At 40.2% G+C, this 20,215-nt stretch overlaps 5 protein-coding genes across 13 annotated transcripts in view; 3 read left to right on the forward strand and 2 right to left on the reverse strand.

Annotated features, from left to right (window-relative positions):
- The first annotated feature begins 56 nt into the window (after positions 1 to 56).
- On the forward strand, positions 57 to 2,883 carry Su(z)12 (Polycomb protein Su(z)12). The gene is made up of 3 exons (XM_065316497.1): positions 57 to 445; positions 532 to 578; positions 643 to 2,883. Exons 1-3 carry the CDS (start codon positions 346 to 348, stop codon positions 2,551 to 2,553), a joined length of 2,058 nt encoding a protein of 685 aa, XP_065172569.1. The 5' UTR covers positions 57 to 345; the 3' UTR covers positions 2,554 to 2,883.
- On the reverse strand, positions 1,187 to 9,291 carry LOC135802879 (methyltransferase-like protein 22). 6 transcript variants are annotated; one of them, XR_010550656.1, is made up of 8 exons: positions 8,734 to 9,291; positions 7,791 to 7,948; positions 7,604 to 7,720; positions 7,297 to 7,482; positions 4,700 to 4,864; positions 4,349 to 4,634; positions 4,197 to 4,282; positions 1,187 to 1,447 (listed from the first exon to the last, which is right to left on the reverse strand). XR_010550656.1 is itself a non-coding variant. In XM_065316503.1 (7 exons), the coding sequence occupies exons 2-6, from the start codon at positions 7,876 to 7,878 to the stop codon at positions 4,357 to 4,359; spliced, it is 834 nt and encodes a 277-aa protein (XP_065172575.1). In that variant the 5' UTR covers positions 7,879 to 7,948; positions 8,734 to 9,290; the 3' UTR covers positions 3,330 to 4,295; positions 4,349 to 4,356. The 6 variants fall into 6 exon arrangements, 1 of the variants encoding a protein (XP_065172575.1); XR_010550652.1 differs by having other exon boundaries at positions 4,197 to 4,295; positions 8,734 to 9,290; XR_010550653.1 differs by lacking the exon at positions 8,734 to 9,291 and adding an exon at positions 8,264 to 8,394 and having other exon boundaries at positions 4,197 to 4,295.
- LOC135802880 (uncharacterized) lies at positions 2,994 to 4,345 on the forward strand. Its single transcript, XM_065316504.1, has 4 exons — positions 2,994 to 3,259; positions 3,353 to 3,469; positions 3,538 to 3,729; positions 3,805 to 4,345. The coding sequence occupies exons 1-4, from the start codon at positions 3,116 to 3,118 to the stop codon at positions 4,174 to 4,176; spliced, it is 825 nt and encodes a 274-aa protein (XP_065172576.1). The 5' UTR covers positions 2,994 to 3,115; the 3' UTR covers positions 4,177 to 4,345.
- On the forward strand, positions 8,415 to 11,630 carry Pdi (protein disulfide isomerase). Its single transcript, XM_065316498.1, has 3 exons — positions 8,415 to 8,699; positions 9,621 to 9,818; positions 9,919 to 11,630. Exons 1-3 carry the CDS (start codon positions 8,552 to 8,554, stop codon positions 11,055 to 11,057), a joined length of 1,485 nt encoding a protein of 494 aa, XP_065172570.1. The 5' UTR covers positions 8,415 to 8,551; the 3' UTR covers positions 11,058 to 11,630.
- Positions 11,631 to 12,906: 1,276 nt separating this feature from the next.
- The window catches only part of GEFmeso (Guanine nucleotide exchange factor in mesoderm), a 57,550-nt gene continuing 50,241 nt past the window's right edge, over positions 12,907 to 20,215 (reverse strand). For 3 of the 4 annotated variants that reach the window (XM_065316493.1, XM_065316496.1, XM_065316495.1), the window contains exons 2-9: positions 18,973 to 19,634; positions 18,737 to 18,911; positions 17,578 to 17,693; positions 15,699 to 16,064; positions 15,328 to 15,639; positions 14,909 to 15,140; positions 14,112 to 14,778; positions 12,907 to 14,048 (exon numbers count right to left, since the gene is read on the reverse strand). In XM_065316493.1, the coding sequence (XP_065172565.1) occupies positions 13,232 to 14,048; positions 14,112 to 14,778; positions 14,909 to 15,140; positions 15,328 to 15,639; positions 15,699 to 16,064; positions 17,578 to 17,693; positions 18,737 to 18,911; positions 18,973 to 19,634 (3,347 nt within the window). In that variant the 3' untranslated portion in view covers positions 12,907 to 13,231. Of the gene's footprint in view, positions 14,049 to 14,111; positions 14,779 to 14,908; positions 15,141 to 15,327; positions 15,640 to 15,698; positions 16,065 to 17,577; positions 17,694 to 18,736; positions 18,912 to 18,972; positions 19,635 to 19,754; positions 19,776 to 20,215 lie in introns of those variants that run through there. The other variant, XM_065316494.1, reaches the window with a different exon arrangement.

Genomic DNA, 20,215 nt, shown 5'->3' on the forward strand with positions numbered 1-20,215 from the left:
TTTAATTATTAAAATAGATTTTAAAAGTTTTTAGTTGCAGAATTCATGGACTTTTACGTTATCAGTATCTGCTTGTTTGCATTACTAATACGTTTCTTGTTGTTGTGAAAATACAGTAATAAAATAAGGCATGTGAATAATGCCTGTCCATAAAATGTTTCAAAAACATGGGGACATTTTACGTCTGCAAGTTTGTTATTTACTGGTTGCCGGCTTTTGGGCGCAAAACTCCTCGCAACCAACCCAACCAAAACCCAACCAACACACAGTCCATGTCCGTTGGGGTAGAGTTACGCGCTTGTGCCGTGTTTATGATAATACTCGTTCGCTGGGAAACCCCCGAAAATGCCACCGAAGAAACGTGAAAAAGACGCGGACGCGTCGAAAAACCCTCGCATGGATCACATTCAGGCCGATCATGAGCTCTTCCTTCAGGCATTCGAGAGTAAGTCGATGCTTTTGCTTTGCTAACAATACAGTAGTTAAGTCTTCACTCTTCTTGCACTACAATCACAAATATATCTTTCGCAGAACCGACTCAAATTTACCGATATCTACGTACTAGAAACATGTGTTCAGTAAGTTGAGCTTGAAAAACATAGTTTTAGTCAAAAATTAATAATTCTAATGTATTTTCTATAGCCAATATTTCTCAATCGGACCCTCACATACATGAAACATAGAATGTCAAGAAGTCACAAGAAACGCGCCACATTTAAAGTAGATTCCCTCTATGATCAAGTGAAGACAAAGAACAAAGACTTTCTTAACATACTGCCAGGCTTCATGAATCTCACCTTTCTGGGCTTTTATGATAAAAACATTGATGCCAGCATCAAACAAGTACAAATTGAAACAGTCCTGTTCAAGATTAGTCATAAGAAGAGAAAAGACAGTTCGTCTCCGTTAATGGAGGCATCCTTTGGCCTATGTGATGTCGATGTGAACCCGCCGCACAATAATTTGCCGCCGATGGCACCATCAGTCAGTGTTCCATCCGAAGCATTTACAATTTCGGCGGATTCTTTAGCCAAATCATATGTTTTACTGCTCAAAGTACAACACAGTATTAAAAGCGACGCCAATTGTGAGGATGACGAGCCCGCGGCCAAGAAGCGCAAATCTCTAACCAACGGAACGCTTGAAAAGAATTCAAATTCAAACAACACGGAAATGAAACTCTATGTTTCAGAGCTTGTAGTGTATGATAAACACAGCAGGTGTTTATTATCAGATGCAGACTATGAGCTGATGCTACAAGAAGTGAAGGGCAACTGTAATAAAAACTCGCCGCGCAAACACTCCACCTGGGAAAGCAGCGATGATCTCGTCGATTGCTGCACTGACCTTGATGCATTATTCATGTCACCAAGCGTGAAATTTAAGCTTAATTGGTCAGCAAAACCATGCGACAAGATGGTGGAACGACCGGTGGCATACCCGACTTCTGAAACAAAAGAAATCGCTGTGAATAACAATGCTAATCAGGAAAAACTACAAATCGTATATCAGTTTGTTTATAACAATAATTCCAGGCAGCAGACTGAGGCTTGTGAGGATTTACACTGTCCGTGGTGTAGTCTGAACTGCCAAGAATTATATGTTCTACTCAAGCATTTGAAACTTTGTCATTCGAGATTCACGTTTACTTATGTGCCGATATCGGTTGGGGCGAGGATTGATGTCGCGATCAATGAGTTGTATGACGGGTCATACACAGGAAGTCCTCATGATTTGATCAATCAACCTTCAGTTTATGCGTTCTCAAGAAACGGACCGGTGCGAAGAGCTTCAGTGACGCATATTTTAGTCTGTCATCCGAAACGGTCCAAGCCTAGTTTATCCGAGTTTCTAGAATTAGATGATTGTGAATACGATGGCCAAAGACCGTTCATCACCGGCCACAATCGCCTCTATCACCACACCGCGACGTGCCTCCCGATCTACCCGAAAGAGATGGAGATTGACTCCGAAGGTGAGAATGATCCTGAATGGCTGAGGAGTAAAACAATGCAGATGATCGACGAGTTCACCGATGTCAACGAAGGCGAAAAGGAGTTGATGAAGATGTGGAATCTCCACGTGATGAAATATGGCTTCGTTGGAGACTGTCAAATTCCGTTGGCATGCGCTATGTTCGTCGAGCACAAAGGCAAAGAACTCCTGCTGAAGAATCTCTATCGAAATTTCGTTGTACACATGTGTTCACTGTTTGATTTCGGATTGGTAAGTGCGGTTTGCTTATACAATACACTTAAGAAGCTACAAGAAATGGTTAGGGAAACGGCTGCTATTAGAGCAGTGTTGAGAGAATCCCGAGAAGCACAGATGGATAATTGGCACAAGGCTGGTATTACTTCGCCAATATTTAACCCGGATAAGCCAGGCCCCAGCAAGACTCCTACAAACCGAAAAAATATTGGGATTCAACGAAGGAAAGGAACACCTCAGCCTGCAACCGAACCGCCTTTAAGGAGAAAAAGTTTGAATGCCGCCACTGAGAGCACCAAGAAGAGGCTCTCCTTAAAGCAACCGGAGAAGAATGGAAATTAGTTCTGTTGTTGATTTTTACACGTTAAAGTGCCTCGATAATCATTTTCTTTTGTAAATTTGTGATAGATTCATCGACTTTCAAGTAGGATTTATGATTGTGTTTAATTTCCATTTCTATGTTAGTTTGTAAATAATTTTTCGGTTCGATTAAGCAATTGTCGGAAAGACAAGATGGCATGAGGATTCCACGTTTAGGCTAGTCTAGTCACCAAAAAGTGTGGCCCAATAAGTTCTGCAAACAATACTGCCAACATGTATTTCATAGCTGATTCGTTTCACTCTTTTTGTAAACGATAGGGAATTACGTAATATACAATATTTTGTATGAAATTATTGCATTGTTCATTTCCTATTCTTATTTTTACATTAACAGTATCAAAAAGAAGAGTATTCATTATGGGAATGTATGGTCTAAGTATCATTGATCATGATTTGTTGATCTTTGGCATTTTTTTGAAGGAATTGTCATGGCAGCCATTGAAGTGTCGTTTTCGGGTCGGGTTTGTCTAAATGTAAATTTCCCTCATCTGAATTTCACGTTGACATTCCGAAAAATAGTAATATGTCCCATCCGGAGAGCAAAGACGAGCACAAAATTGCAGCGAACGGCGCCCTCGGAGCGTCTAACTCAAAGAAACAAAAAGACACAACGCATGAGGGCGCCATTCCGAAGACGTCGAAGGATTCGTCAGCATCTACATCTAAGGTAACACTAATGAAGACATTAATCATATTCCAACTGAAAATCGTTTAATTATTGCATTAAAACTACTAAATTTCGATTATTTTTTATGTCTAGAAAGTGGATTTAGCAGTGACAATGGAAACCTTACAACTGACCCCTAGCAGTTCCGAAGAAACCGTTACCAAACGAGACTGGATCCGAGTCAAAGACAGTTTGGAGTCAATTCCGCAGGTGATTGGCTGATGATTTCAAAATGGAAGTAGATTTAGGTTATAATAATGCTTATGATGACGTTGCAGACTTCGGATATTATATGCTCCAAGTCGACGAGTTGCACAACATCAAAGGACAAATGTTATATAACCACCGAGTCGCCGCATTCGGAGTCGCTTATCGGCAAGGCGAAGAACACACCAGCCAGCTCCGTATCGAAGGTGTTGCAATGGGACACCTGGGAGAAGTTAGGCAGAAAGAATAAGAAAGAAAACAAGGTAAAAATATAATAAATCGTGTTAATAAAACAAAATGGCAGCCATTTTGAATTTCTATCTTATTTGTCACAACAGCGAAGAAAACCTGAGAAGTGTAACGAACCAAGCTCATCGACATCACCGACGAAAGATAAGGATACGAACCGAAAGGATTTTAAATCTGGCGATGAAGCACTACGACAACAACTCGAGAGTATACCTGTGGAAGAAGCATCTTATGACGAGTATGCTTATCAACCGTACAAGAAGACGATTAGGTCGGTGGAGTTCACGAATAAAGTAATGGTAGTGTATATCAACAAAGAAGATAAAGTAGTGGGCGAAGCCTCGGAACCATTGAAGAAGGAGCTCGAGCAACAAGTCCGCAACAAGGAGATGCGGCGAGGACATATGCCGGACGTGACGTTTACGCGGCGGAGCATGATGAGTGAATGGTTTAAAAAGTAGAATGCAAGAAAGTAACTCACCAACAATCAAGCACCAACAACTGGCAATCATTTAAATTTGGTGGAAGTCATTCATTCTCTCCGCGAACTATTGACACCACGTACGTCTGCAAAATATTACTATTTTTGTCATTTTTAAATAAATTGTTTCAATTTGAACTTTAAAAACATACCTGCATCTTTAACACTTTGAGGTGACTTTCCATAGAACTAGTTCTTTCACGCGATCATACACGAAATATTGTGGAAAATCGAGTGTTAATTCCTCGATTGATGCGTTTTTCACTTGCCGGAGGCATTCCTTGAAGTATTCGTAGCAAGGTGCGCAAGTGTCACAATCGGCAATTGTGAAAACAAAGCGTTTTTCTAACGCGATGTAAATAGAACGCTTCGGTGGGATATTCATCAGTTTCTGGACAGTGGCGATAAACGCGTCGGTCAAATCGTTATCATACACAACTAGAGAAAAATGTTAAAAATGTAAAATTTATTTCACGAATTTGTGTGGTAGTAAAACTATTTACCGTCTGCAGCCAAAATTATTTGTGCTTTTGGAAGAAGTTCCATTATTTCTGGTGATAGATCTTTAGTAAAGTCCAGTTCTAACACTGTTACTGGATACCGAAGATAAGATTCGTTGATTTTGACATTGGATTTGATTAAGTTTAACAAACCACCAACATCAATATCTGAAAAACAAAATTGCAAATTAAATTTTAACTTGAAAATACTAGTACAGGATCCGGGGCCTATTTTGTCACTTGATTACTATCAAGCTAATTTTCCGTGAGTAGCTTCATTTTGATAAGACGCCCAACAATTTCCTGTGCGAAAATTTTTGATTGTGGTAGTTAACAGAGGTAGCAATGATAAAATATGTCGATTTGATGATTCTCAAATATTAATTACTAACTGGATTGTTTTTATTAAATCTTAAGATAATTATCTAAATTATTTGAAAAATATTTGTCCTACAAAATCTATGGTTTCATCAAAGAGTCCTCCCCCTCCATCATGTATTGATAACGAGATCACCAAAAATTATTACTAACCAGCTGATTTTTTTTTTATTACTTAGTTAATATATATATAATGTCACGGTCATATTGTCCTACAAATTCCGTGGTATGTTATCCCGGTCCTACGCTCAGAAATTGTTAATACCATAAGACCATTTTTCTCATTACTAACTGTAGGACAAAAATATTACATAATAGGTTAGTGTGTTCAGTGCCCAAATAAAACAATGTCCTACAAAAAAACAGGTATGTATCACTAGTCCGACAAAAATTGTCATTTTTTCGTTTTCCGATTTCTAACATAAGATACAGTGAGAAAATCTTTTTAAAATTTAAATAAGTTTATTTTTTGAAAAATGAGGTACAAAATTGGTGTATTGGTGTATTTATAGATAACAAAAATTAATCTTCATCATATTCATCCGATGAATCATAATCTTCGCTACTAACATCGCTGTCATCTTCATTTGTTTCACTTTCCTCACTTGTGATATCTGACTCTATAATAACATTAAAAAATTAAGTAAATTATATAATAATGAATAATCAATCAATAAATAACAATAGTATAAATAGGTTACCTTGTATTTCAGAAGATAATTCTTCAAAAGATGGACTTTGGGGACCATCAAACCAATAGTATTCATATTTGCCATCAATTATTGTCCATCCAAAATTTTCCGGCAATTACAGATAACCCAAGCGGCACAAAGTTTTCTTTGTTATTGTTTTGTTTAATTTCAGTTGGCGTTCAGTAATTTTTTAACTTATTGTTAAGTGAAATCTACCGAAAAGTCAAGATTTTTTTTTCTCACGCTTGAGAAATAAATTGATTTTTAATTTCATGACTTTCCAATATATTTTCAATTGGAGCACCGCAATAGCGTACCACGCTATTTTTACATTTATGATCTGTACTACTACTTTCGACCGTAGGACCGGGACAACGTACCACGGAATTTGTAGGACAATATGACCGTTACATTATATATATTAACTAAGTAATAAAAAATCAGCTGGTTAGTAGTAATTTTTGGTGATCTCGTTATCAATACATGTTGAGGGGAGGACTCTTTGATGAAACCATAGATTTTGTAGGACAAATATTTTTTCAAATAATTTAGATAATTATCTTAAGATTTAATAAAAAACAATCCAGTTAGTAATTATATTTGAGAATCATCAAATCGACATATTTTATTATTGCTACCTCTGTTAGCTACCAATATCGAGAATTTTCGCACAGGAAATTGTTGGGCGTCTCATCAAAACGATGCTATTCACGAAGATTCAGCTTGATAGTAATTATTTTACATCAATGATCTGTACTACTACTTTTGACCGTAGGACCGGGATAACATACCACGGAATTTGTAGGACAATATGACCGTGACATTATATATATATTAACTAAGTAATAAAAAAAAAATCAGCTGGTTAGTAATAATTTTTGGTGATCTCGTTATCAATACATGTTGGAGGGGAGGACTCTTTGATGAAACCATAGATTTTGTAGGACAAATATTTTTCAAATAATTTAGATAATTATCTTAAGATTTAATAAAAACAATCCAGTTAGTAATTAATATTTGAGAATCATCAAATCGACATATTTTATCATTGCTACCTCTGTTAACTACCACAATCAAAAATTTTCGCACAGGAAATTGTTGGGCGTCTTATCAAAATGAAGCTACTCACGGAAAATTAGCTTGATAGTAATCAAGTGACAAAATAGGCCCCGGATCCTGTACTATACATGTAACATTAATTTAAATACAATTTTTCGTCGCATAACAAAATAAAAAATAATCAAATAAAACTGTTGATTCATTTGTGTAAGTTTGGTTGCCTACATTAAATGTGCATTCTTCATAATATTATCTTTGCAACAAAACATGTTATTTAAAAATAGCACATAACTATTGCGCCTGTCACTACCAGTTTATACTATCACATGTAATAACAAATCTTATCAGTTGTATTATTTGTCCTTATTTATAGACATAGGTAGCAATAATTACCGCTTGAGCGTTACCATACCATTAAAATTTATAATATTTATCATTGTCGCCTGTTTATTATTTTATTTTGAAATTTACCTGTACAGACGACTGGGGCAAACATGCCGGCGACGATGCTCGTCAATCCGACGCCCGATCCCAGCTCCATAATGAGCGTGTCGCGCGTAAAACTTTGCCGATTGTGAATGAGCCAATCGGCCAACAGCAGTGCGCCACGCCATATTTGCAAACCGACCAGATTCAGTTCTGTGCGCTTACTATGTTCTGCAAATGTTTTAAAATTAGCCATATTAATAACAAATAACACAATTACCCCATAAGTATTTCATAGACAATTATATATCTCAAGAGGATTATATAAGATTATTATATGAAGTATAATTACCAATTTTAATCTCGCATTTTTGCGAATTTCTTCGAGTTACAACCAAATCACCGTCGGCATCAGTCACCGGCGCCGTCGGCGAGTGGGGAAAGTCAAACGCAAATCTCGACACCACATCTAATCATAATAATGCGCATTAGACACTTGTGCAAGACATAAATGTAAAATAATTCAATGTTAAACTTACTTTCGTCATTTAACGACGGGGTGATGGCCGTCGAATAGTCAAATTCTTCGTACAACTCCGAAGAAACGCGATTATCATTCTCGCTCATGATTTTAATGACTCACTAACAGTATACTTCCTCTAATTTATGCGATTTGACCCAAATGCTAAGCGGAATGCTAAAAATAACCAAATTTTTACTTAAAATTGCAAAACGTTACGTTCGAATAAATCGACAATCTTTAATATATTCTAAAGTAAAGTAAACACGTTGTTTGCATGCGCAAACCAACAATTATAAATGTTAAATACTACGTGGCTATAAAATGTGCACCACGAAGGTTTTTTCATTGTCCATTTGCCAGAATTCGCTCGACGTCTCGGTCGTATTTTCAATCTCAGTTCACATCAAACGCGACACTCGACGTCTATTCTATTTATACATTTATTATCGAATTGTAAATTTATTCAAGTTTTAAACGTGGCGCTCGTACGTTGGTTTTCCTTTCGAGCATGCGTACCATACGCTTGGTGATTTTCCTAGTGACTTTCTAGGCACTCCCACAGGCAAGCCGCTTGACCAATGGAAACGCCACACGAAGTTGTGCCACGTTGTGTCATAGCGGCAGCGCGCGCGCTACCCGGTATTCAGCGATCACATAGGCGATCACTTCCTTCCAGCACGTTAGCCTGTCTGTCAGTCTGTCGTGGAAAGGTGACGAAGAAGGTGGGCAAACAAGTCCGAGCAGGAGTAACAATACAACATTGTACGCGCACACAACATGAAAGCAATCGTCGCACTCTGCGCGCTGATCGCGCTTACCGGTGTTTTCGCCGACGAGATCACCACCGATGAGGGTGTGCTAGTTCTCACCAAGGACAACTTCAAATCAGCCATCACCGACAACGAGTTCATCTTGGTCGAATTCTGTAAGTACACAATTCACGCAACAAATAACAGTACCTTTCAGTCGCGTAGGTGATGTGTAAACGTGTAACATCCGTTTTCAGTCAGAGGAGATGTGCTTGTTGGGTTGCGGTTATTCACTTGTTTTTAGAGTCAGTCTAGCATGTTGCACGTAAACACCGATATTGTTTGCCAGCTTGCGTGTCCACTTTACCGGCATGTTGTGCACAATGACTATGAAACTACGCCGTAGGCGACTTTAATTTTTAACTCAAATCTTTCAATAAATTAAAACTAGGTTCCACCGGGACGTGGGCATTTTTATGCGATGACGTCGATTGGTTTGGCCAAGTCACGCAGATATCTTTTTAGATGAAGGTTGTCGACCTTTTGCTCGCGGTAGCGCACTAGCAGCATCGCTACATGAAGCGCGTTTCAGTCCCGCTACCGCGGATTGTAAACGTTTGTTTGTCGTTTGCCGATTGATGATACCAGCGGTCGTAGACAAAAAAAAGAGATTGTAGATGGCAGAGTCAGAGTGCCGGAGATGTGTGTGCGTGGCCTTCACGGGCTGCCATCACAGCACCACATCCAATACATGCTCATACGTGGCGAAACTTAATTTACACGTACATATTCCACAGTGAATGCATTCATATTCCATTATGAGCACGTACATGGATTTGATAAGACGCGCGATATCAGTAGCATGTATTCCACGTAGGCCTGCTATCACTTTAATACATTTAATCATTCTTTTTGATTGTGTACAGCGGCATAAAAACTTGGACTTGACATTGAAAATGTTTGTTTTGCACTTGTAGAATTTTGTATGCCATTGCGCAAACATTTATTTATATGACGGTTGCAAATATTTACTTTGTTACTTTGTCTGAGTTGAATTTGAATCGAATTATTGTCTAAATGTCTATTTTTGTTTTAAGATGCCCCATGGTGTGGTCACTGCAAGGCCCTGGCTCCTGAATATGCCAAGGCCGCTAAAATGCTGGAAGATGACGGATCCAATGTCAAGCTCGGCAAAGTCGATGCCACCGAACAGGGTGAACTCGCCGAGGAGCACGGTGTCCGTGGTTACCCCACGCTGAAATTCTTCAGGAACGGCAACCCCTCTGAATATTCCGGTTAGTAGACTATAAATGTACTTTCCATGTTGTTTTTTACATCATGCTGTGATATGCTTTATATATCGGCTTGTTTCTAAAATGTATTTTCCATGTTTAGGTGGTCGCCAAGCCGCTGATATCGTCAACTGGCTGAAGAAGAAGACCGGCCCACCCGCCCAGGAATTGAAGACCGTCGAAGAAGCCAAGGCATTCATCGACAAGGACAAGGTTGTCATCATTGGTTTCTTCAAGGATCAGACCTCTGACAACGCGAAGGTGTTCTTGGACGCTGCCGCTTCCATCGATGATCAACCTTTTGCTATCACCTCTGATGAAGCTGTCTTCGCCGAGTACGGTGCTGAGTGCGGAAACATCATGCTCTTCAAACAGTTCGATGAAGGCAAGGTTCTCTTCGAAGGCAAATACAAGGTGCAAGAAATCAAGAAGTTCGCCGCTACCAACTCGCTTCCTCTCGTCGTTGACTTCAACCATGAGACCGCACAGAAGATCTTCGGTGGTGAGATCAAGAGCCATCTGTTGCTCTTCTTGAACAAGGACGAGGACCACTTCAACACCGTGTCTGAAGCCGCGCGTTCCATTGCTAAGCCATTCAGAGATCAACTGCTCTTCGTCACTATTGATACCAAGGAAGAAGATCACCAACGTATCATGGAATTCTTCGGCATGAAGAAGGAGGAAGTTCCTGCTGCGCGTTTGATCCGCTTGGAAGAAGATATGGCTAAATACAAGCCGGAAACCAATGACTTGTCCGCTGAATCACTGAAGGAGTTCGTTCAGGCCTTCCTTGATGGTAAACTTAAGCAGCACTTGCTCAGCCAGGAGCTGCCCGAGGACTGGGACAAGGAGCCTGTTAAGGTTCTGGTCGCTTCCAACTTCGATGAGGTTGTCATGGACAAGACGAAGGATGTCCTTGTTGAATTCTACGCCCCATGGTGCGGACATTGCAAGCAGCTCGTGCCTATCTACGATAAGGTCGCTGAGCACTTCAAGGATAACGATGCTATCCTTGTTACCAAGATGGATGCCACCGTCAACGAGCTGGAGCACACCAAAGTCACGAGCTTCCCCACGCTCAAATTGTACACGAAGGAGCACAACAAGGTCGTGGAGTACAATGGTCCACGTACCTTCGAGGGTCTGACCAAGTTCCTCGAAACTGGCGGCGAGGACGGCGCTGGCGCCGACGAGAACGAAGAGACTGAGGACGACGATGCGCCGCGCAAGGACGAGTTGTAAACTCCTGTCGTGTGCAGTACTTAGCTCGTATTTTTTAAACGATTGGTTGTCAAACGCGTCATCCTCACGATTTCCCAAAAACCTACCTACGTTATCCATATCCATCCCCCACACACAAATCCAACTAATACTTCTACGTTATATTTTTGTACTCTTGAGGTGAAGAACTCTTTTTTGTGGTTTTTCTTTTTGATTGGAAGGAGCAACGAGATGTGCCGAAGACTGTTTTCTTTTTGTAGTAAGTTATATTTTTTAAAAGATTGCATTTACTATTGTAAGAAAAATGACTCTTCCTTTGTCGAAATGTGGAAAGATCGAGATAGAGAGAGAAACATTCCTATTTTAGAGTTCAATCGGCGCCCGCATGTGCGTAAAAGTACAACATATATTTTTTATAATTTCATTTCTCGGATTGCACTCTAAAATATGCTCTGCGAGCAGCGCGAAGGAGGCGAAACGCTGAATCGAAATCACATTACACACGCCATTGTGAATACAAAAGAACGAGAAGTTGTAAATTACATTGTTATAGCGATATAACTGATTAAAATCAATAAAAAATCGTATAACTCATATCAGATTTGAAATGACTTCACAACACCGGCAATTCCGAAAATGGTTTCCTATTTATTTGCGCAATGTTTTGTAATTTGTTTTTTTGATTGACTCCCACAACCATTTCAGTAAATTGCAGATTGGACAAAACTATATAAGTAAAAAACCATTGCAGCAAATGGTTCCGCATTAATACAAATGTGTGCTTATACTCGTATTATAGAAACAACTGTTCTGAAATGAATGTAAAAATCGTGTACGCGGCGTATCGAAACTGCGAATGAAAAACGTATCTTGTTCAAGACTTGTATCGTAATTCAAATTTTAACATTCTTATTATAGAAGTTAACACTGGATACACGACAGTTCGCTGTGAGATGTTTCTTAGAGAATGTTTCGCCGTAAGACTTCGCTGCTGGAAGAGTTTCGCCACCAGAATTATTTAAGTTTCTAGATTACTTTAACTCGTTAACAATGAAATTTTGAAGCATATTAAACTGATTCACACAATCAATCTTGAATCTTTAGCATACAATGTGTTTGTGGACGATTTTTAGCCACGAATTAAGTAACCATTGTCTACTTAATCGTTTTAGTCCACTATTCATTAAAACAACATCCACAAATGTACAGTTTGCTAAAGATTCGAGACTGAACGTATATAAATCACTTTAATACTCAAAATTTATTTATTTATGCTTCAAAGTTACTAGAAACTTGAATTATTCTGCCGGCGGATCTCTACCGCGGTAAAAAGTGTTGGGGCGAATTAGGGCGCCGAGGAACGTCTCGCGGCGAGCTGGCGTGTACCCGTTAACCCTGGATAGTCGGAGAAAAAACTAATTATTCGGCTTACATTTACTTATAAATTCTTTCCAGTACGTTTAGCTTCATGAGCTTCAGACGTCAATTTCTCCATTTGTAGTGACAGGGCAAACCGGCACAACGTTTACACAAAATGGCGAACCAAATATTCCAAAGAAAACTCTCAAACTACCGTTTAAGTCATTAATCAATGTTTAACGCTGTAGAAAACAATACGAGTACATTTATTCTTCCGTGATATAAAACACTGAAAGATATTAATTAATTGCACCAACCTTTGATATTTTCCACGTTTTCTGTAGATCGTTCACGTGTCGACTCGCACACTTTTATTGGTTAAATTACATTGTTATTGTTTGCAGTTAGAAAGATAATATCTCACAGTCACTGCAAGTCACTGCACGCAGAGGCAATCACGCTTCGTTTTTACAATGACCTTTGAAAGAATTCTACACTGACGACACCTGTATGTTTTTAAATATTTGATTTTATTGCAATTTCAATATAAAACTTTGAATTATTCGTCCGCTCAATCAATTCAACAATAATTTAAATATGTATTTTAAACTTTGTAACTTACGCTAATTATCTCGAGTCAAAATCTAGATAGTTTAGTCTCAACCGCATTAAAATAGTTTAAATACGCTCTGAATATTTTTGGCACATAGTAAAATTATACATACTTCTAACAAGTCATCATAGTTGCTCGATTTTTTACTTGAACGCAGATTTAAAGCCATCGGCAACAACATTTTAATCAATAATCAATTTAAATCTTAAGAATTCGTTGACTGTCATTCGAATCGATCGATTATAGTCTTTACCCAACCTTTTTGATTACCCTCCAGCTGGAGTCCGCAATTGCTCGGTTGTCCACCATTTTGACACACGCCATTTGAGTTAATTGGGTTGCCGGCAGTCAAAGAATTTTTGACGGGACTGAGGAATTTAGGTTTTGCTGGAATCGGCGGTGGCGCTTTAACAGGCCTCTTCATCTCGGGCTTCCTCATAATATGCGGTCTGCAATCATCCCCAGCGTTGGACCGGAAACTATCGCTCTTCTCAATACGTGATTCTTCCTCCGTGAGCCGCTTGTCCAGCAGGTGCTCGTAGTAGCAATCATGACTAGACGCAACCGTGGCGAACACATGCGCTGGATTCGGACTTATTGGACTCATCGGACTGGTGGGACTTGTAGGGCTCGTTGGAGTTTTAGGACTAGAAGTCATCCTTTGACCATTTGATGCAGTGGGTTGCTGACTAAGTCGACGATCCAGTTCGCGAAGAACTTCCGCTTCATTCATATCAATATTCCTGGGCAAGACAAAATCCTCCAGGTTGTCTTTGCTGGGCAGCGTTGTGGTCGAGGTTGACGGTGAATTGGATATAGATCTTGGTTCGGTCGCAACAAGTAGTATTTTCTGTGGATCTGCGTAGTCTGGGTTTGCAATTTTGGCCCCCATTGATTTAGAGCCTAGTTTATGAGTGGGTAGCTTGGATCTACCGTCCTCGTTGAGTATGGCACGAAAACGTTGAAGGATACTTAGACGCATTGTTGACTTACGATAAATTTTATGCTCAGGATATTCTTCTTCATCGTCATCATCATCACTAAATAAAACAAAAAATATCCCAATGTAAATAGAGCAAGTAGTAAAATTTATTTAAACTTACTTTTCACGTTGATCCGAACATTCCTGCAGAGAACTAATTGATTCACATGTGGTTATTGTGCTGCATAAATCTTCGTCTTTATCTTCGGCATTCTTGTCATTCAATTGAAATGACCTCGGAAGACTATCGCTCTTATTAATACCACCCTCGTCACTTTGCTCATATTGCTTACTGTTGCCATAGCAACTGTGACTTCCCTTCATGTTGCGGCGTTGTTTACTGAGCACTTTGTGAAACTCAACGTTTTGCATCAGCAAATCAGTGACGACTTGAGCAATTGTATTACTGAGATGCTGCTTGTCGTCCCGTTCTGGTGACTCAAATCGTTGTTCATGTGGACGTTCCTGTCGTTCTTGTTCCTGAATAACGTTTAAACTATCCATGGATGCGCCAATTAAGCCTTCGCAGTTTTCCGAGTCGGAGAGATCAGTGTAAAACACGCTGCTGTCGGGGGATTTTTTAGCTTTCGGTGATTTTTTCGCTGTTTTATACTGGCATCCGCTAGGGTCGGACTGTCGCCGCCATTTTCCTAACGATGGAAACGTGCGGTCTTGAGAGGTGGCACGTCGGACGGAGAAATCGCGAGTTTTACGGAAACGACCACGACGTTCTAAATATTGAGGGGTTGTGTGTTGTTTGATTGGAGACGATTTGTCATATTGCTCTTCTGGAATTAAACGTTTTACTTAAGTAAGCGTAAATACTTTTGATAGGCAACCAATTGTACTCAATTGAAAAGACTAATATCTTCTTCTTGTTTTGTTTTCTTGTATTATTGGGAATATTATAAATTTTACCTGTACATTCGGGCATGTCCTGCCCCAATTGCATCACCAGCTGGCGGGCGTGGTTGGGTATCACAGCGTTGTAGTTCTCCAAAATGACCCGCTTGATTTGCAGTGTCCATTCGCGCTTATGTTGCGTACTGCGCGCCCTCAGCGTGTACTGATTGCGCGGATTGTCAAATGGAAGGACATGGAAGCTCAGGGGTTCGCCTCGGACTTGCTCAACGAGCATCAAATTTGAACACTATACAAAAACATAATTATAAAGTACAAAATGAAAACCATCACTACCAGTTTCTTTATGACTACGTGTTTTTGTTTTGTGTTGAACGAAGTTTAATAAGGTAATAACGTTTTTACGATGGTCGCAAAGCAGTCATCACGCATGCAAATTTAACGATAGGTTAAAGCAGAGAGATCGTGGCACTCACCATGATGTGCGTTTTATAGCCGAGCGCGCCGTCCGGCTTGCTCTTCGCCATCATCAGCAGCTTGTCGAACAAGAAGACATGGCGGCGGCCGCGCGCGCCCCCCACGCGGAACGTCCCCTCGGCGATGAGCTCTCCCAACGCCGTCAACGCGTCGCCATGCCAGCCGTACAATTGCGCCTGGATTTCATGGACACGAACGGCATGCTCGTGTTTGCGTTTCATCGTGTTAATATGCGTCGCGACGGCTGTCATCGTGGCCAGGGCTAAATCAACAGAGCATCTGTGATGCTCATCGCATTGTTTGGATAAACGCTAAACAAAAAAACCATTTAATATAGCCACCAATGCCGCCATTTTGAATATTAATTTACCTGAAGGAACAGATGGTATTTTAGTATACGTTGGACAGGTTTGAGCAAATATGAACCAAGTGGCAGCGCGTGATGTAACGCTCCTTGGCGCTCTCTAAAGAGGGCGGCCATGCTTTCATCTCTGGTCATTTCGGTTAGAATGTTCATCGTACGCGGGTAGTTTGTGCAGTACTCTGTGTAGATTGAGAATCCCGAATCGTGTAACAGAAAAGCATTGGCGACGTGCGTTGAATCAAGCGGTACTGAGCGTAGATGCTGAAGGAACTTATTATTGAACTCATAGATGGCTTCCAGGTTGCTAAATAAATGTGGTAGGTGTTGACCAAGCGGACAGGATGGATCATTCCGCCATGGCTCCAAATAACCCTGCAAAAATACAATTTATTAATGTTACACTCAATGTAAAATATTTTGACACATTTAATGCGCATGCGTTAAAAGGGGTTGTGAACTAATTAGTCCTACAAACTTTCAGACTGGAATGCTAAATTTAGACGCTGATGTTGCACGCTGCACGTGCGTTATGCGGTGCTTTTATGTGCACTTCCTGTCTGCGGGTCGTTGGCTGAGGTCCGCCATTAGTGCACATTCCGGCGAACCGTAATAATGCCATAAGTTAAAGTTTCAAACGCCCAAAATTAGAACGACATAAACTGGTTGAATTCGTGAGAAACGATTTGAGTGTAGCACGTGTTGCCTACACCTAATTTGACTTGTTTACACCGCAAAACAAATGCAATGCAATAAACCGACTACAAATTGATGCTGATCAGACCCGAACACCGCACATGTGCCGAGCACATTGAACAGTTATCCACCCGAGATTGCTAAAGTTGGTGCGTGCCTCCTATCATGTCCTCATCGGCAGTTTGAAGGACAGAAATCGCGGCGCGGCGCAAAAATAAACAGGATGTCGTTAAGCCGTAAGCGTTTGAGCCGAACGGCAATTTATTTTGTTTTTCAATTTTCAGCGTGTGCGCGAGATCGGCACCCAGTCACACACTGCACTCACATACTCTCCATCCGACAACAGAGACAAAACAAAACAACAACAAAAAATCAAGTGTCTGAGCTGGCCAATGTATGTAGTCCCATGCAGGCAGCAACGAGCGCGGGTTAATAGAAAACACCAGACTAATAAAGTCGAACGTTTATCAACTGCTAATGGCTGTTGATAAACGTGTGGTCGTCGCCGAACTGTACTTGACGTGCACATTTGGCCGATTCCCATTTTACGCGAGGATTTCGTATGCCAATACGAAGCAAAAGAAGTTGAAATGGTAGTCGTGAGTCAGCGTCAGCGGGTCGCGTTCGCGTGAAACCATTACGCGGAGCAGCGGTTGCGAGTGCATCGCGTAATCGAATTAAATAGTTTACAACTGTTTTTGCTCTTGTCGCGCGCGCGAGCTAACTGTTTTGTGGCGGCGCCGATTTGATAAGGCGGACACAGGCAGGTGACTCACGCTAAGGAGGAGGTTTTAGACTATCCTTTATCTTGCATCGCGCGACGTGCATTGCGGTGCTTTGTGCATTCGCGAGACCGAACAGGTAAAACATCAGCAAAGAATGCAGGATTAATCACCTCCTCGACGCGGCTCGGACCCGCAGGGGCATTATTAATATGGCGAGAACGTTGCCCTCAATCTTCCACCTCTGAATCATCCTCGCTTTAATAATTTACTGCATCGGAATGATTTTTTTCGAGTGTGAAGTTCACGAGCCACACAAATTGTTCAATGAATATTTTGTAATCGGTTTAACGTAAGCGTAGTTTTCGAATATGTAATATTTGATAATTATGTGATACCAACATTTACCCGTGACTTTTTTCGCGTAGTTTTTAGTAAAAATAATTTCATTTTACTTTTGTTTTGTTTACCTTAATGACTTGATGCAAATCATCAACATAGATGGCCTCAGTGTCGAGTACCTCGTGAAGAACGCGCATGTCCGCGCCTGTGGTTGTTGATTCGGCAATACCGCTATCTGCCGATCCTGGAATCAACAAAAAGAAACAAAATAAACAAAAATTTCACCACACTCCCAATTTACACTTCATATATAGTTTAATTACATAACATAATAAACTATTTAATAACCTTCACCGTGCAATAATAAATAATACGATATATCGACGCCATCTTGCATTTTAAAAACACATCGTAAACGCAATGCGAATGACAAGTGTAAACTGAAATATTCCAGTGGGTGTCGACTGGAATATGAAAAAGTAAAAATCAAGCGTACAAATTGACTCTAAACTATAAATTTGATATATTTTATGGCCATTAGAAAATTATCACCTGCTGTACACCAGAAGCAATATAGTAACATACGCACGTGCAAAGAAACGGCATACCTATGCAAATAAAAGGGTTGCTCCCTGTGTTTTGCATCGGTTATAAAACGCGGAAGACATTCCAACGTTTACCATCTTTACTATCGTCGATCATGAGCAGAATCAGAGCACAATATACGGCAATCGTTAAAGTAAACATTATATTATTGACAATAAACGAAATAAACATAAACCCAAAGTGTGTAATACGCCGATAATAAATAAACGCACATTTTAAATTAATCTAAAAATATCTCCAGCACGTTGAAAATCGTTAAAAACGTCAATAAAATAAAAATTAAAAGTGGAATTTCATTTTAAGCGATTGGCTTTCAGGCGTGAACTTTCCAAACCCCGAGGATGTTTTAGCCTCGCTTTTGCCCGTATTTATTAGTTTATTGCGTATAAATATTTATGAGGTGCCATCGCCGCGGCTTCCACTCTTTTTCAACATTCTGCATAAATCTTCACGCGCATCAAAACAAAACATTATGGGCGCGATCAGATCCTGACCTCGAGGAAATTTCTACCAAGAATAAGAAAAAAAATAATTGAATTTAATACAGGCACCCACACGATTTTCATCCGTAATAAATCATAATCGTGAAAAACAAGTGTGGGCTTGTAAGTGTATATTAAGTTGCATTCCTTCAGGGGTAAACCCGCAATAATCAAGCGTGAAAACAAAGTGTTTGCATACCTTGACTGCCAGTGGGTTCATTATCACTGTCTAAGCTCTCTGCCGACGCTAGATATGCTGAACCCTGCTGATGAAGTCCGCTGCTACTTGACGACGAGCAAGATCCCAAACTTGTGAGCGACACAGGTCGCGACACTTCTGAACTCAACGTGCTGTTTGTACTCTCACTGGGAATCTAATGAAAAACAACAGGGTAAAATTAACCATTGGCAACCAGTTGTGCACCTAATACTAACCTGTAAATATTTCCCCATATTTTTTCTGCCAACTGGTGTACGCGATGCTATCCCACTTGGTTTCTGCATGTAAGTACCCAACGGTTGAGAATTGCCGTTTTCGCACGGTTCACCCACAAACAGTCCACCACTACTTGCACTTTTATCATAATCTTTACAATCACTTCGCAATCGGTTATTTTCATGATCGTTGTTATTCAATTCCGCTTTGTTCGTGTTAATTCGCGATCGGTCGTTGTCGGCCATTTTGTTTTCAGCCTGCAAATCCGTCTGTGCCAATCTCACCGCCAGTTCAGTGTCAGGTAGATTTGCGAGCATCTTCTGCACACCAGGTGAGATAATATCAAGTGATTCAGTGCTCTTGTTACGATGCGACGCCATTTGAGCAAACTGTGATTTCTGCCTTGGCGTTAGCGACGTATAGAAAACCGAGTTTCGCACGCGCATACTATTTCTATTGGAACCACCGCCGTTGTGACTCATCTCTGCAGAGGGGGCGCTGGCGTCGTCTTGATTGTGAGGTGGTAAATTAGCAAGGATCTTCTGCACGTTTGCAGAAAGATTCGGGAAGTGGTCAGCGTGTTGCGAACGCTGGACGTCCTTAGGCTCCAACAGGGCGTCCATCGCGTCCATTATGGACGGCATTAGATCCGTGGACGTACCTGCAAACATAAAACAATACACGTAAGTATCTAACCTCAAAAGATAACCTTAACACACATTTGAGTCGTTAATACTTATGTAATTAATTTTAGTATACGCAACAAATGATAAAAACCTACATTTTATGTGATGGAATAGAAAATATCGCACGTTTGAACGAGTCGAGCATCGGGTACACATTGAAATCGAATTTTTGAATTATATTTAGAAGCCGACCTGCCACCAGCTTCGTTTACGCGCGACCAATGACGAAATTTAATGAATAGTGGGATGACATGCTGGTGCATGTGCACATAGAAATTATACAATATGTTCACGCAAAGAAAAAAACTCTGTACTAAATACCAACTATTAAGATTATAAATTAGTACTTTCTTCAAAGTGACAAATTGTATATAAGTACAAAATTTATTTTCAATTTTGTTAGGGTGTTTTGTAACACACATGTAGAAGTCAAAGAAAATTGTACGCCTGTAAAAGCACGTTTTCAGAGTTTTCATACGTTCACACAATTACTTTCTAAGACTATTTATCACTCATTCACTACAGCACATATTTTCTCGTACGGCCCGTCACAGCT

Source organism: Atheta coriaria, unplaced genomic scaffold, assembly GCF_025399875.1.
Source record: "Atheta coriaria isolate IRGN ID8LTWV9N9 unplaced genomic scaffold, Caltech_Dcor_3.1 hic_scaffold_64_pilon, whole genome shotgun sequence".
In the NCBI taxonomy this organism is placed as follows: Eukaryota; Metazoa; Arthropoda; class Insecta; order Coleoptera; family Staphylinidae; genus Dalotia; species Dalotia coriaria.